The 17,075-nt window shown below is 35.3% G+C and overlaps 1 protein-coding gene across 4 annotated transcripts in view; it reads left to right on the top strand.

Annotated features, from left to right (window-relative positions):
- Nucleotides 1-17,075, top strand: part of PPP3R1 (protein phosphatase 3 regulatory subunit B, alpha) — a 72,125-nt gene that overhangs the window by 49,950 nt on the left and 5,100 nt on the right. For 3 of the 4 annotated variants that reach the window (XM_021671059.2, XM_012475596.2, XM_012475597.2), the window contains exons 3-5: nt 12,178-12,354; nt 13,642-13,701; nt 14,315-14,499. In XM_021671059.2, coding sequence (XP_021526734.1) covers nt 12,178-12,354; nt 13,642-13,701; nt 14,315-14,499 — 422 coding nt within the window. Of the gene's footprint in view, nt 1-11,522; nt 11,950-12,177; nt 12,355-13,641; nt 13,702-14,314; nt 14,500-17,075 lie in introns of those variants that run through there. The other variant, XM_012475598.2, reaches the window with a different exon arrangement.

The raw sequence follows: 17,075 nt of genomic DNA, 5'->3' as shown, positions 1-17,075 counted from the left end.
TCATGTCGTCTGCAAATAGAGACAATTTGACTTCCTCCATTCCTGTTTGAATACCCTTTATTTCTTTTTCTTGCCTGATTGTTCTGGCTAGAATTTCCAGTACTATATTGAATAGGAGTGGTGAGAGAGGGCATCCTTGTCTAGTGCCAGATTTCAAAGGGAATGCTTCCAGTTTTTGCCCATTCAGTATGATATTGGCTGTTGGCTTGTCATAAATAGCTTTTATTATTTTGAGATACGTTCTGTCAATACCTAGTTTATTGAGGGTTGTTAGCATAAAGGGCTGTTGAATTTTGTCGAAGGCCTTCTCTGCATCAATTGAGATAATCATGTGGTTTTTGTCTTTGGTTCTGTTTATGTGGTGAATTATGTTTATAGACTTGCGTATGTTGAACCAAACTTGCATCCCCGGGATGAATCCTGCTTGATGATGGTGGATAAGCTTTTTGATGTGCTGTTGCATTCGGCTTGCCAGTATTTTATTGAAGATTTTTGCATCTATGTTCATCATGGATATTGGCCTGAAGTTTTCTTTTCTTGCTGAGTCTCTGCCGGGTTTTGGTATCAGGATGATGTTGGTCTCATAAAATGATTTGGGAAGGATTCCCTCTTTTTGGATTATTTGGAATAGTTTCAGAAGGAATGGTATCAGCTCCTCTTTGTATGTCTGGTAGAATTCGGCTGTGAACCCATCTGGACCTGGGCTTTTTTTGGGTGGTAGGCTCTTAATTGCTTCCTCAACTTCAGACCTTGTTATGGGTCTATTCAGGGTTTCGACTTCTTCCTGGTTTAGGCTTGGGAGGATGTAAGTGTCCAGGAATTTATCCATTTCTTCCAGGTTTCCTAGTTTATGTGCATAGAGTTGTTTGTAATAATCTCTGATGATGGTTTGAATTTCTGTGGAATCTGTGGTGATATCCCCTTTATTGTTTTTTATTGCATCTATTTGATTATTCTCTCATTTCTTTTTTATTAATCTGGCTAGTGGTCTGTGTATTTTGTTGATCTTTTTGAAAAACCAGCTCCTGGATTTATTGATTTTTTTGAAGGGTTTTTCATGTCTCTATCTCCTTCAGTTCTACTCTGATCTTAGTTATTTATTGTCTTCGTTCTGTAAGGACACATGCACACGAATGTTCATTGCAGCACTGTTTACAATAGCAAAGACCTGGAACCAACCCAAATGCCCATCGATAATAGACTGGACAGGCAAAATGTGGCACATATACACCATGGAATATTATGCAGCCATCAAAAACGATGAGTTTGTGTCCTTTGTAGGGACATGGATGAACCTGGAAACCATCATTCTCAGCAAACTGACACAGAAAATCAAACACCGCATGTTCTCACTCATAGGCGGGTGTTGAACAATGAGAACACATGGACATAGGGAAGGGAGCATCACACACTGGGTTCTGTTGGGGGGAAATAGGGGAGGGACAGCGGTGGGTGGGGAGTTGGGGAGGGATAGCATGGGGAGAAATGCCAGATATATGTGAAGGGGAGGAAGGCAGCAAATCACGCTGCCATGTGTGTACCTATGCAACAGTCTTGCATGTTCTTCACATGTACCCCCAAACCTAAAATGCAATAAAAATTAAAAGAAAAAGAAGAAAAGGAAGAAAGAAACCCAGTCTTATCTAGACTCTTAGAAAATAGAAGTTAGCATTATTACCTTGATGGTAATACCAAAGACATTTTAAGAAAATCAATATGGAATATAAACCAACATTATTTGAGAATATATGTACAAAAAATCATTTAGTATTTGCAAGTCAAATTCAATGGTGTGTAAAAAGGATGATACAACACAACAAAGGGGATTTTTATACCAGGAATGTGATTTTAACATTCAAAAATTAATGTAATTTACTATTTTGACAAAATAAAAGAGAAAAAAAAAGGGAACTTCCTCAGCCTGATAATGGGCATCTATTAAAAAACCTTTGCTTTGTTCATACTGTATCTAATGGTGAAAGGCTAACCGGTTTCCACATAAGATTGGGGAAAAGCAAGGTTTTTCACTCCTGACCACTTCTAATCAACATCGTATTGGAAGTCCTAATTACTGCATGGTCAAGAAAAAGAAAAAGACATTGAGATCGGAAAGGAAGGATAAATTTTTTTTTTTTTAATTCTCAGATGACGTGGTTTTATATATATAGCAAATGTTAAGTTACCAAAACTGATAAGTGAATTTGGCAAGTTTATAGGATACAAAGATAATATACCCAAACAATAATTTTTTTTTTCTTTTTTTTTTTTTTTTGAGATAGAGTTTCGCTCGTTATCCAGGCTAGAGTGCAATGGTACGATCTCGGCTCACCTCAACCTCTGCCTCCTGGGTTCAGGCAATTCTCCTGCCTCAGCCTCCTGAGTAGCTGGGATTACAGGCATGCACCACCATGCCCAGCTAATTTTTTTGTATTAGTAGAGATGGGGTTTCACCATGTTGACCAGGATGGTCTCGATCTCTTGACCTCATGATCCACCCGCCTCGGCCTCCCAAAGTGCTGGGTTGTAATTTCTGTATAATAGTAAAGAACAATTGAAACTGATATGGGCTGGGCACAGTGGCTCACACCTGTAATCCCAGCACTTTGGGAGGCCAAGGAGGGTGGATCACCTGAGATCAGGAGTTTGAGACCAATCCGACCAACATGGTGAAATCCCCATCTCTACTAAAAAATACAGAAATTAGCCAGGCATGATGGCATGTGCCAGTAATCCCAGCTACTCGGGAAGCTGAGGCAGGAGAATCGCTTGAACCTGGGAGGCAGAGGTTGCAGTGAGCTGAGATCATGCCACTGTGCTCCAGCCTGGATGACAGAACAAAACTCCATCTTAAAAAAAAAAAAATGAAATTAACAAGTAATATGTATAATAGTGTAAAATATTCAGGTATAAGTTTAGCCAAATTATTTGTTAAAATCTGTACACCAAATTGCAAAACATTATTGAAACTTTAAAAGACCTAAACAAATGAAGATACATAACACATTTGTAGATTAGAAGACTTGTTACAAACATGTCAGTTCTACTCAGCCTTATCTGTAGCTTCTTCAAGACCTTCCCAATCAAATTCTTAATATTTTTAAAAAGTTACCAAACTAATGGTTAATTCCATGTGGAAATGCAGAGGTCTTAGAAGAGTCAGAGTTTTAAACAGAGCAAAGTAAAAGGACAGCTCCCAGATTTAAAGATTTATCATAAAACAACACTGTGGTATTGGCATAAGGTAGACTAAAAATAAATCAATGAAACAGAATAGAGGGCCCAGACTCCAGACTTATTCATTCATACATACACACACACACACACACACACACACACACACACACGTGTATATATACACATATATATATGTATATATTTTTTTCCCCAAGGGTGCCAATTAAGGGGAGCTTTTTCAACAAAACAGCTGTTTTTCTGTATGGAATCTGTCTTTCTACATATACCATATATTTAAAAAGCATAACATGGATCATAGATTTAAACATAAAACAGTGGAATGTCTAAAAGAAAACATAGGAGAAAATCTTCACGAACAAGGATGGCCAGAGACTTTGAGTACACACAAAATATGAATCATAAAGAGAAAAAATTGGGTTTCATCAATATTGAAAGGTTTTGCTTTTTAAAGTACACCTATGAAAAGGCAGCTCACAGACTAGGAGAAAATATTGTTAGAAAATAACCTAACAAAGGACTTGGATCAGTATATAGAGAATTTCACAAATCTTTTAGATAATGCTTTAAAAAAACACAATTCATTAATAAAAATATATGAAAAAATAGATAATACCACATGTTAGCAAGGATGTGGAGCTACTGAAGTAATCATATATTGTTGATGGGAGAGTAAAATGGTACATTACTTTGGAAAACTGACAGTTCCTGAAAACTTAACCTGTCACCCAGCAATTCCAGGAAAACATTTGTTTACAGAATACACATTAATATTTTTAATAGCTTTACAGGAATGTCTTATCAACAGATGAATGCATAAACAAATTGCGGTATATACATATAGTGGACTATACTGCTGTACAGTAAAAAGGAACAAACTTACTGACACATGCAACAACATGGATTAGTGTCAAAAGCTTGGTGAGTAAAAGTAGATAGGCAGAAGAGTACCTACTGTATGATTCCGTAGACGTGAAATTCTAGGTAGAATTTAGTTATAGAAAGAAGAGTGGTTGCCTAGGGTGGTGAGGGAAGGGTGTTTCACTCCAGAGGGGCCCAAGGGAATGTTTAGGGGTAATGGAATATTATTTTATCTTGATTGTAGTGATGCTTCCATAGGTAAATGCATTTGTCAAAACCTGTGGAACCACATACTTAATAATGTTTATCATTTGAAGGTCAGTTATTTCTCAAGGTTGGTTTAAAATTTTTTTAGCATTTTTAGGCCAGGTGTGGTGGCTCACACCTGTAATCCCAGCACTTTGAGAAGCCAAGGTGGGCAGATCACCTGAGGTCAGGAGTTCAAGACCTGATTGGCCAACATTGTGAAACCCCGTCTCTATCAAAAATACAAAAATCAGCAGGGCATGATGGCGCACGCCTGTGATCCCAGCTACTCCAAGGCTGAGGCATGAGAATTGCTTGAACCCAAGAGACGGAGGTTGCAGTGAGCCGAGATCACACCACTGCATTCCTGCCTGGGTGACCGAGCAAGACTCCATGTCAAAAAAAAAAAAAAAAGGCATTTTATTACAATTTGATACTACTTTCGTTGGTGGTAGAGTGCTTTCTTTGCTTTGTTGATTTGGGAGTCAAACTATTCTGGGCAGAATGTAAATATTATACTTCTAGTTGGTACACAACAAGGCCATTATAAAATTGGAGAATTTTTTTTGGAGCTCTTTTTGAAGGTTTTATCTACTGCACCTCCTGGTGGATGTTACTTCTCTTTGGGGTCACATGAAAATACAGCCATTACCTTTGTAGGAGATGTCTTTATAAAAAAAAGACTCGTAAAGCTTTTAAGTTAATCTTCATGTTGAAAAACTTCTGAGTAACTTCTGTTGATAACACTAGGAGATTTTTTTCTTGTGTTGGTCTTCACAAGAGTTATTCAGTACAAGTTTCTCCATAGATAATTTTGCTGTGTCCGATGGCTTTTTTCCAGAATACCTCTAAGAGAGAAATTCTGGGGTCCTGTACTGGAGTAGTATTTTCTAATAGTTTTCATTCTATAATATAGTTCTAAATTTCTTGCCATACAAAAGAGACTGGGGAGTCGTTTCTTAGAAATAATATGTATAGTTGGGAGAAGCCTTGAGCATATTATGGTGCCAGAAATTAAGGAAGCACTGAAAAAAAAAAGATTGCTGAAAAACCGCATAGGAGCCAACCTGAAGATCTGAAGACCAAAGCTGGAACAATTTGACTAACAAAATAAATAATGATAGTATTGGATTCTAATTCAGGTACTAAAATACTCATGAGTCCATGCCCATGGAGAAGGCACTAGTTTTGGTTTTGTATTTTTTTACAGAAGCACCCCAGTTAATGTAGAAAGAAAGAGGGGAAAAGAAAATTATTATTAGGCAAATACTACAGTAATAAATGTGGCAGACAGGATCCACTGATGGATGCCGAAATTAGGTCAGAGTTTGAGGAGAAAAGAGTATTTGTACAGAGTATTTCCCTGCTCCCACCCCAGGATATTTTTTTAACTACAAAGGAAAAGATAGTAGATTTATAGTGGAGAAATCTGGCAACCACCACCTTGGCCAAGTGACCAAAGTTAACATCACTAGTAATAAGACATATTGATGTCACGAGCCCCTTGATACAGTCTACTGGAGGACACAATATCATTTCTATGGTATTCTTACCCCAAATGCCTAAGTGCATTCTAATCATGAGAAAACAGGAAACTCAAACTGAGGAAAGTTTTACAAAATACTGGATCAAAAGTTTCAAGGTCGTGAAAGACAGTTAATCAAGAGTTGTCACAAATTGGAGCCAAGACATAGGAGAAAGTACAAAAAGGTTACAAAGATTCTTGAATATTCTTCAGCCAACTTCCCTTAATGTTAGCATCTCACAGAATTATAGTACAGTTATCAGCATCAAGAAATTAACATTGGCTAAAGAATATTAAACCACATATGTGAGTGAGAAAAATGATGAACCTTGTAAAGTGTTCTTTTTCTTTTCTAGGATTCTCTCCTGGATCCCACATTACGTTTAGTTGTTTCTTTCAAAATATTGTTGTTAGAATTTAGAGAGACTTGCTTTATTTCATTTTAAATCACTTGATGTATTAATAGGTAATAAGTTATTTATAAGTAGCTATTAAAAGAATTTCCTGATGAAGCAGTAGTCTTGTTGCTGTTTTTTACTACACAATTATTGGGAATTGGCTAAAATTTGAGGAAAGTTTTCTTTTTCTACCATTCTGTTTATTTCATTTCCTTTTCATTCCAAAAATCTTTAGCATCATCTAAAACAGTTTACACTTCTTTAAGTTGTTTTTACTTTTAATCCCAACGGATTAATCCCAAGCTGCCAGTTGGATAGCAGCTTGGTGTGTATGTATTAATAGGAATGCTTTCAGAACCAGAAGACGGTGGTCTCTTCTTTACTATTTTGAAGTTTCTTATATTCCTTTTTTTCTAAATGAGAGAAATATATAAATGTAATAAAGGGAGATGATTTATGTTTCATCATCTGAAAGGATGATAAATGAATATATAACCTTTCATTTTTATTAGTATTATATTGCTGCAGTATTAATATGTCCAGTTGAAAATATTAAAATTTCATGTAGCAACATGAGCCCTCTAAAAGCAAGTTCTTAATACTTTTATACAGTAACTAATGTTACTTTTATGTAGTAACTAATGTTACAAGATTTTTGAAGTCACTTGTTAAGATGAGTTACCATGTAAATTTCACATTTATCCTTGAGAACTGTGAGAGTGCATTGATCAAGGTAGTCTCAACAGTCTAATTTGTTTTCTGTATAAACAGTCCACCAGTTCCTTATTAGTAACTTTTTATACTTTATAAACTCTGACTAAAATATCTAAGTTTTTGCCACCTTGCTTAAATTTTAGCTAACAGTATATGGCTTTAGAAGATTATTTTAGTATTTTGTCTAATATAATTTCAATTGAATGTGTAGGCATTTTCAACTGTTAAGGCATTCCTCCCAAAGTTGTTTTTCCAAAAAGTAGAAAAATAACATGAATTTCAACCTGGCAAAACATATGAAAAAGAGTATCTCTGAGTCACAAGATGAGTCAAGAGGGTGAGGTTTGTTTGTTTTTCCTTGTCCATCTCTTTTAAGGGAATATGATCCTAAGCAATAGGAAAAAAAATATATTTAATGAAAGGTGTCACCGAAAGTTGGAATTTGTTCTTCAGTATTTAACAGGTGCTACGTGCTGATCTTCTATGAATATACTGAAACTAAATTTAATGGTGCTAGCAAGATGGGTTTGATCTGTGTTTGGAGATCTGTTCCCAATTTGTAGGTGATTGCTAATGCTAATATTTCAAGAATTAAAACTCTGTTTCATGCTCTAATATCCTACTGAAACACAGCAACACTGCTGGCAAGTGGAGGTATTGAAATAACTGCTTCTCCGGTGACAGTAATGACCAAATAAATCATTTTGTTTGATACCTAATATAACTGTTTTTGCCATTTGTTTCTGAAAGCTAACTTCCTTAGATTTTGGCTTTAAAATTTTTTCGTGGTGTTGCTTTCCAAGCTAGCCATTTAAAAATATTCTGGATATTTAGGTATGGATTCCTCTAGTTGCTCAGCCTCAACTAGATAGTAAATATTGAGTATTTAGTCTGTCTGACTCATCATTGTAATCCTAGTTGAAAGGAGGGAAGGGAGATGAGGAAATGAGTGGTTGGAGAAAAGATACTGCCTCCTTACACACTGCACTGGCTTCTTTGCTCAAGGTCAGTTTTAGCTACATGGGGTATGTGAGAATGATGATGAATATAAAGATTAGGTACAGCTTGTTCCCTCCTAGTCATATACTGAAGGGACTTTTTAAGAAGTCATTTATTGTCAAGGTAAAATGTGATCACTGGCACATTGCTTTGCCTTTGAGGAAAGTTTTGACTGCTCATCCAGAACAGGTATCAACTACTTTATAATATTTTGTAAGATACTAAAACAAGAGAAAGTAAATAAATTTTTAACTACTGCTTCTAAGGGCTTTTGCCAGAGAGTGAGGTAATGATACAACTATAAGATAAATCATTAGAAACAATTCCCTTTCTTTTATCAGAGAAAAATTGATAGATGTCTCATAAATGGAGAATTCAGGAAAGGACAATCCAGAAGGGGGTTTATAAGGAAATGGAGGTATAAAATCTATAGCAGAGTTGTACCAAAAGCGTTGTCGCCAAAGAAAAGGAAATGGAAAAAGAGATAAGATGGATGTTTAAATTGAGGCTAAGTATTGTCAAGGGCTTTAGACTTTTTAATCCTGTTTGTATTAGAAAGCCACTAGAAAATGTAAAGCACAGGAGCTAGCCATTTGGCTGAATTTGCCCTTTAGAAAGATTACTGTTGGCAGTGTAAATAAGATGGACTGAACCATCTTTATTAAATCAAATATATTTATTTGATTTAATGATTCTTTATTCTCAAATATTCCTAATATTTTTTATTCATTTATTAAGACTGGAATGCTGTCTTCTGGATTAGAGGATTTTTCTGAGTAACTAAAACATAATCCTTTAAGTGCCTTAATTTCATTTGCTTGATAACTTTTTAAACTATAATTTATGTCCCAGCATCAATATATAGACTCTGATAAATAGTTTGCATAAGTATTATGGTACTACATTTCTGCTTTTTCTCTTCTCATTAATCATACAGCCCAGAGAAAATGATCCTGATTTGTCCACTTAAAGTGTGTGGAGACACGGTCTTTTCTCATCCACTCATAATAGATCACCTTAGTGATCTGTGTTTAATTTTCACATCATCTTTCCTAGTCTGTGGTTGTAAGCTAAAGCAAACTAAAGATTGGAAGAAGAAAATAATCTTTGGCATATGTGTGAAAAATTAAGGCAAGCATGGAGAGAGTAGCTCTTCAGCAAAATCTATGAACTTTGAGAAACTGTTGTGAATGGTTTGCTGATTGGTACTTGGTTAGCTAGTGGTTTTACTTTAAATACTGATGACATTTTAATAAATTTTAAATTTGAAATACTTACTAATACTGACTTAAAACATTATTAAACCTTATTATATGCCTGTTATATGTGATGCTCAGAACACCAATGAAAAAGTCATGGACTCTGCCCTGAGGTGAAGGAGACATGTAAATAATAAGTGAAAGCATTTGTAGGACTTTCATTATATTTCTTCTCTTTCAAGAGTACGGGTATGTCATTTCATAGATAGAAAATGGGAAAATAAGATTTATTTCAACAGTTTCCTTTTATGTCACATACTCCATTGAAGAAGGAATACTCTAATAGAGGGATGAAATGCTTTATGCAGTTGATGTGCTTATGAAATGTTTATTTGAACTTTTGTTCAGATTGCTTATATACATTCATGTGCTATATAATAATTTTTGGTCAGTGACTGACCACACATACACAGTGGTTCCATAAGATTATAATGGAGGTGAAAAATTCCTATTGCCTAAGGTAGCCTAAGTATACAGAGTTTATAAAGTCTGCAGTAATGTTCTAGGCCCTTACATTAACTCACCACTCATTCACTGACTCACCCAAAGCAGCTTCCAGTCCTTCAAGCTCCTTTCATGGTAAGTTCCCTATATAGGTATGCTATATTGTCATACTATACTTTTACTGTGCCTTTTTAATGTTTAGATATGTTTAGATACACAAATATTTAACATTGTGTTACAGTTGCCTACAACATTCAGTACAGTAACATGCTGTACCGATATAGCTTAGGTGTGTAATCGGCTGTACCAACTAGGTTTGTGTAAGTACACTCTCATATTCACACTATGATGAAATCTAATGATGATGCATTTCTCAATATATCACCATTGTTAAGTGACTCATGACTGTGTATGTATTTTTCTGTTTGCAGCAGTATTTAGATAAATTTTTCATTAAATCACAGGATTTCTGATACATGTTTTCCAGAAAACCTCACATGCCATGAAATCACATCTGGGACAAATATGGATAGAGTAGGCCATTCAAATTATGCAGCTTTGTAACAGTAATAACATAATAATGATATTAAAAATACAAGTACAAATTAACTCCTTACAAATAAAACACCATACACAGCCCATCACTGATGAGCCTTAAATGGGGGCTTGGCTTCTTTTGAGGTATGGTACAGGTTCTTGAAGTTATTTGCTTTAGTAGAAACTACTTTTCTACAATTTAATAGTGAGGCCAATATATAGCTGCCTTTATTAACAGTTTCTGGGGGTAAGGGATAGCGTAAAAACAAAAGAAATTGTCTTTACAACTTTATCTGTGTCGTTAGTTTTCACCAGACACCCTAGCAATGATAGAAGCCTTGAGCTTCTCGAAGCCACTAAACTTGTTTTCTCTAAATGAAGGCACCTCTTTGCACTATTTTTTTCATAAGGTCTTCATATATGAGGTTTTTGGTTTTCATTTGTGTGTGTGTGTTTTTAAGAAACTTGCCCCGATCCCTTTATAACATACTGTGAAAAATCCCTGTGAACCTATGAAATTTCTATGATTACTGAAAATACTATTCTCCTTCCTCTTTACCAATTATGTGTGAACTAATTCATATTAGAACACCCATCTTGCAGCTGTAGTTTTTACTTTGATAGTATAGATAATTGTCGTTCTCCATTTTAATATAATTTATATTTTAAAATACATACTTTAATTATTATGTTCTTAAAGTGAGGATGCCTTATATTTAAACTTTCAAAACAGCTTGTATTTCTACTCTTTTTTAGCGTTGTGGGCCATGATACATATATACTCATGGACAGTATAACATTTACCTCCTTAATTTTCTTTTTAAAAGCTGTTGTATTTAATATATGTTTATTGATTGATTGCTGGAATGCATTAGCGTGATCTTGGCTCACTGCAAACGCCACCTCCCGGGTTTAAGCAATTTTCCTGATTCAGCCTCCCTGCTAACTGGGATTACAGGTGCATGCCACCATACCCGGCTGATTTTCGTATCTTTAGTAGAGGTAGGGTTTCACCATTTTGGCCAGGCTGGTCTTTAACTCCTGACCACTAGTGATCCGTCTGCCTTGGCCTTCCAAAGTGCTGGGATTACAGGCGTGAGCCATTGTGCCTGGTCTGGTGTATTTAATTTTAAAAATATATTTGTAAGTGTTATTTCTGTTAAGTCATGATCAAAATTACTTATGTGTATTAGATATTTTAAAGAAATGAAAATGATGTAATTCAGAAGAAAACAGTTTAAACCTGTTTTTTCAAGAATGTATATAAGAGATCTGACACTGACTTTTTTAGAGTACTTGCAAACTAATGTAAACATTTCTTTTTAGTTATTCTTTCTCTTTTAAAGTGTTGATAAGTGAATTTTGTTAGCTGTTTGGTTGTTAAGTAAAAGCTGGCTTATTTGCTCATACTTGCAAAGTCTCTCTGGAAGAATATTCAGGAAACTGGCAGCATTGCTTTCAGGGGAAGGAAATGGATATCTCGGGGTGGGAAGGCAGGGAAACTTTGAATTTTGAATACCCTTTGGATTTTGAGTCATTAACTATTAGAAACAAAGTCAATTAAAATTTAACAAGAAAAATTAAAATGAAAGTACATAACAGAGCAGAGGTTGATTCAGCCTGTCTCGTAGAACCTCCGTGATCAGCTTAGCATTGTCAGTCCTGAAATATCTTGTGTGACCTCCATGATCAGCTTAACATTATCAGGCCTGCAATATCTTGAGACTCAGCATACAGCAGATGTATGTAATGGCAGATGCAAACAAACAGAAAGGTAACTAAATACAAATATTTATGTTGTACTTACTCTATTAGAAGAAATTAGTCAACAGTATAATATATACCTCTTTTTATCAAATTGGAAATTAAACTGTTGGATAACTTTTACATTTTATTTCCTCTATAACTATTATTAAATTTTTTCAAAATCTTGCTACTGCCCATTAGAAAGCATTTGGGAAAATTTTTTTAAATTCTTGCTACCTTTTTTGTTTGCTTTTAGTTGATGCGGATGAAATTAAAAGGCTAGGAAAGAGATTTAAGAAGCTTGATTTGGACAATTCTGGTTCTTTGAGTGTGGAAGAGTTCATGTCTCTGCCTGAGTTACAACAGAATCCTTTAGTACAGCGAGTAATAGATATATTCGACACAGATGGGAATGGAGAAGTAGACTTTAAAGGTAAGAAAGTCATTATTTTTTTTTAAATCTCAAGTTAGATAACCTATGTGTATTCCTACAGCTCTGTGTAACAACAAAAATGTGTTTATATTCCTTGTGATCTTACAATAATAGATTATGTTAAAACCTCAACATCTGTGGCATATGCACTTTAATGAACTAGGATCTTTCACTTTGTGGTTCGTAAATAAGTTGTTCTTTAGGATAATCTACCAAAAAAGTCGGGGAGACTCAGTATTCCTTTCTTTTTAGAAAATTAATCTCACTTGAGGGCAATACTATATTCTTATATTCAGTATGAGAAGTTGCAATTTCTTTTCTTTCTTTCTTTTTTTTTTTTTTTGAAATGGAGTCTCACTCTTTTGCCCAGGGCCGGAATGTGGTGGTGTGATCTTGGCTCACTGTAACCTCCACCTCCTGGGTTCAAGCAATTCTCCTGCCTCAGCCTCCCGAGTAGCTGGGATTACAGGCGTGTGCCACCCACGCCTGGCTAATTTTTGTATTTTTAGTAGAGACAGGGTTTCACCATGTTGGCCAGGCTGGTCTCGAACTCCTGATCTCAAGTGATCCAGCTGCTTCTGCCTCCCAAAGTGCTGGGATTACAGGCATGAGCCACTGTACCTGGCCAGTTTTTTTTTAAACAAGCCAATAAACATTTCACTAGGGAATTGACAATACATTCTGTTATTTTAGTTTGGAGAACAGAATTATAAGTGGAAGGATATAAAACTGATTATGATTTAGTGCTTATCAGGCAGTGAAGAAAAATGATTTTTTGTCATGAAAATTCTAACAGCATATTTAAGTGATTTACAATTTTGGAACAGAAATCCTTTGTACTTTACACTCATGGAAAGATAAACACCTCCATGTTGTAAAATAAACACATACTGTTGAAATGAAAAAAAAAAAAAAAAAAAACCTAAGTTACTTTTGTTGTGTCGGAATAATTGATAGTGTTTTTTTAAAGTTCCTTGTTATAGTCATATTCCAAGAGAAAAGAGTTTAACAAATTAAAGAATATGTTTTAAGTGTTCTTTTGTCTTGCACTTAACAGATATTTGTTCAAATTGATTCACCTTAGAGAACTCCAAGTTCAAATAAAAAATTACAGAGAGACCTTGTTTGTTGAGGTTTCAAATTTGGCAATTTAATTTTTAAATGTTGCTAGTAGTACTTTTGTTTTGCAGCACGGAAATATCCTTTTGTGGATATGTAAGGTATATATGTTTTTCTGTGTAAAAAACTGGAAGTTCTGATTTGTGAACATTTTTAACTCTTATTCAGAATTCATTGAGGGAGTCTCTCAGTTCAGTGTCAAAGGAGATAAGGAGCAGAAGTTGAGGTGTAAGTATTTTTCTTCACTGACTTCATTCTCACTCTTTTACACTACCATCATTTCATACTGTATTATAAAATGGTTTTTAAAATAATGAAAAAGATGTCTTTTTATTTGAGATCCTTAGACATAACAGAAATTTTACGTGCTGGTGAAAATCCTTTTAGGACATTTGCACCTACTATATTTGAATAATGTGTCATTGCTGCTTTTAGTTGGATAGAAGGAAAACAATTTCTTTCTACTGAAAACAGCCATATAAGCTATATACGTAATTTAAATAAGAGATTTTTTAGTGAAAGTAAGAAGAAATGTTCTAAAGAACTGGAGAGGGTGGAGTTGTTATTATACATATTTTTTTTCTGTGCAGAAACTGAAGCTTAGCAAGGATAGTTAACTTACTCTAAGCTATACTAAATCGGCTCAGGTAGTCTTCACTCCAAAGCCCATACTTTTAATCAACGACGTTAAACCGTGCCTAAGGACAACTCTATATTTAGGAAGGAGACATACTCATAATCATAATTTTGACATTTGTCAATTTACCATTTTCTTTCTTATTGAACGCATTTACTTGTGATTGCCTTGTAATTGCAATTGATTTTCCTTCCCTTTTTTTAGTTGCTTTCCGTATCTATGACATGGATAAAGATGGCTATATTTCCAATGGAGAACTCTTCCAGGTATTGAAGATGATGGTGGGGAACAATCTGAAAGATACACAGTTACAGCAAATTGTAGACAAAACCATAATAAATGCAGATAAGGATGGAGATGGAAGAATATCCTTTGAAGAATTCTGTGCTGTAAGTACAAAAGAGATAGTTCTTCCATTAGTTATGTTTCAGCAACATATTTTGAAAAGCACTTAATAGATAATTTCATCTATTTTGTCCTAAAAATTTATATATTTCATTTTTCCTAATTGCTCATATTGTTTTGAAATATGTTCTTTGTTGTAATTATTAGTAATTAACAATTATTATTCTCAAGAATTAACATTCTCAGTGATCCTCTGATCAAATGCCACAAGTATACCACTTTACTTACTGTTGGTAGCCCCTCAAATTACAACTAGGTTATACTCTTCAGATTCATTTAATCACTCATTGCTTCTGAACAGAAGCACAATCACAACCACTTAGTTTCTCTTCTCTACCTCTGCCCTAAAAGCAAAGATAGCAAAGATACTAGCTTTTTTGATGTGTTAGAAGAATTTTAAACTGCAAGCTAGAGATACTAGAGTAAACTAGAGCATATAGAGTAGAGACAAAGATAACAAAAAGTTTTGAAATTTTTCTGTTAGTAATGATTAGATGTCTCTATAGAAGGTTTTCTTCCTCCTTTTTAGTTTTAAATTTAAATCACACAAGGAAAAACAAGTCAGTTTGATAGTTGTGAGTTATGCAAGAACTGACATTTAGCTACTTTGACCTTTAAGTAGAAGTTCATACTATCCTAAAACAAAAACCATCTTTTTATTTTGTTTTTAAAAAGTAGGGTGGCACCGTAGTGTAAAGAACAGACTGCATCTTTTTGGAAGAGTTTGGATGGGTTTGAGACTTAAGACACTGAACTACTCCCGGGGGGCACTACCGCAAGCCTTTGCTGTCCCTTCCATTTCGCCTCTTTCACCATTGCCAAGGATCACTGAAGGACTCCTGTGGACTGGCATATGGTTAATTGTGACATGAGACCAGGCTGGTTGTGCCATAATAAATAGCCAGTTTTCAAAAGAAAGAAGAGAAATTCTAAGCCTTAGGGGAATAAAATAAATGGAAAGTTCTTAGCTTCAGTGGTATTAGAAGAGGGGATATATATACACACATATATCTTTTACGAGTATGTATATATTTATATATATATAAATGTAGTAAGTGTACCACATCAGTGGAAGGAAATTAAGACATATATTTTATATATAGAAATAATGCTGTTATCTATATTGAAAATATAAGCTAAGTTTTGAGTTTATTTTCCAGTGTTTATTTTAGTTTAAGTTTTTTTTTTTTTTTTTTGAGATGGAATTTTGCTCTTGTTACCCAGGCTGGAGTGCAATGGCGGGAACTTGGCTCACCGCAACCTCCGCCTCCTGGGTTCAGGCAATTCTCCTGCCTCAGCCTCCTGAGTAGCTGGGATTACAGGCATGCGCCACTATGCCCAGCTAATTTTTTGTATTTTTAGTAGAGACGGGGTTTCACCATGTTAACCAGGATGATCTCAATCTCTTGACCTCGTGATCCACCCGCCTCGGCCTCCCAAAGTGCTGGGATTAAAGGCTTGAGCCACTGCGCCCGGCTAGTTTAAGTTTTTGTAGATAGGGATCCTGCTATGTTGCCCAGGCTGGTCTCCAACTCTTGGCTTCAAGCGATTGTCACATTTCAGCCTCCCAAAGCATTGGGATTATAGGCATGAGCCACTATATCTGGCCTCCAGTATTTGTAATCAATTACCTTTTGCTTGTATTTTTTTTTTTTTTTGAGATGGAGTCTTGCTCTGTCACCCAGGCTAGAGTGCAGTGGCACAATCTCGGCTCAGTGCAACCTCCACCTCCCGGATTCAAGCGATTGTCCTGCCTCAGCTTCCCGAGTAGCTGGGATTACAGGTGCCCGCCACCGCGCCTGGCTACTTTTTGTATTTTTACTAGAGACAGGGTTTCACCATTTTGGCCAGGTGGTCTCGAACTCCTGACTTTGTGATCCACCTGCCTCAGCCTCCCAAAGTGCTAGGATTACAGGTGTGAGCCACCACACCTGGCTGCTTTTTGCTTGTATCTTTAAGGGGCATAGTTTATGAGGGGAGAAAAATGTTCATTGTGTGTTTAAAACCAGCTTTTCTAAACATTGATCAAGCACTTGTACTTTGATTTCATTGAATTCTTTTTATTTTGACTTCTCAAGCTATAGCAGTGAAAGATTGGAAGTTATTTTAAAAGATTGCAAACTATAAATGTACTTTAAAATTTTCAGAGTACTTAACATATACAAACAATATTTACAGATGATTAGTGATAGACTTAAAGTTGATGGATTGAACCAATGTATTTATTTTCACTTACTCCCCAAACTACAATAAAATGAAATGAATTAAAAAGAAAGGGTATGAACTCACAAAAATGAGCAGAGAAGACAGCATCTAAATTTGGTAATTTAGAAAGTCGAATGGTTAACTAACTTAGCAGAATGATTCTAATCTCTATCAGTTTGGAAATCTGAGAACCAACCTAGGTTATAATGGAGAATCCATGAAAGGTTCAGAAATTGATGGCACGAGCAACTGGAAGTGAGGATGAAAGTGAGGTTAAAAACAGAAAGATTGATTAAAGTCTGTTTTAAGAAGGAATTGGAACACTAGATCTCCTTCCTTCCTCTGTTCAGCTGGA

This window comes from Aotus nancymaae, unplaced genomic scaffold (genome assembly GCF_030222135.1).
Source record: "Aotus nancymaae isolate 86718 unplaced genomic scaffold, 86718_ANA_hifiasm-v0.15.2.pri h1tg000057l, whole genome shotgun sequence".
Lineage (NCBI taxonomy): Eukaryota > Metazoa > Chordata > Mammalia > Primates > Aotidae > Aotus > Aotus nancymaae.
This window is presented reverse-complemented; position numbering and strand designations above follow the sequence as displayed.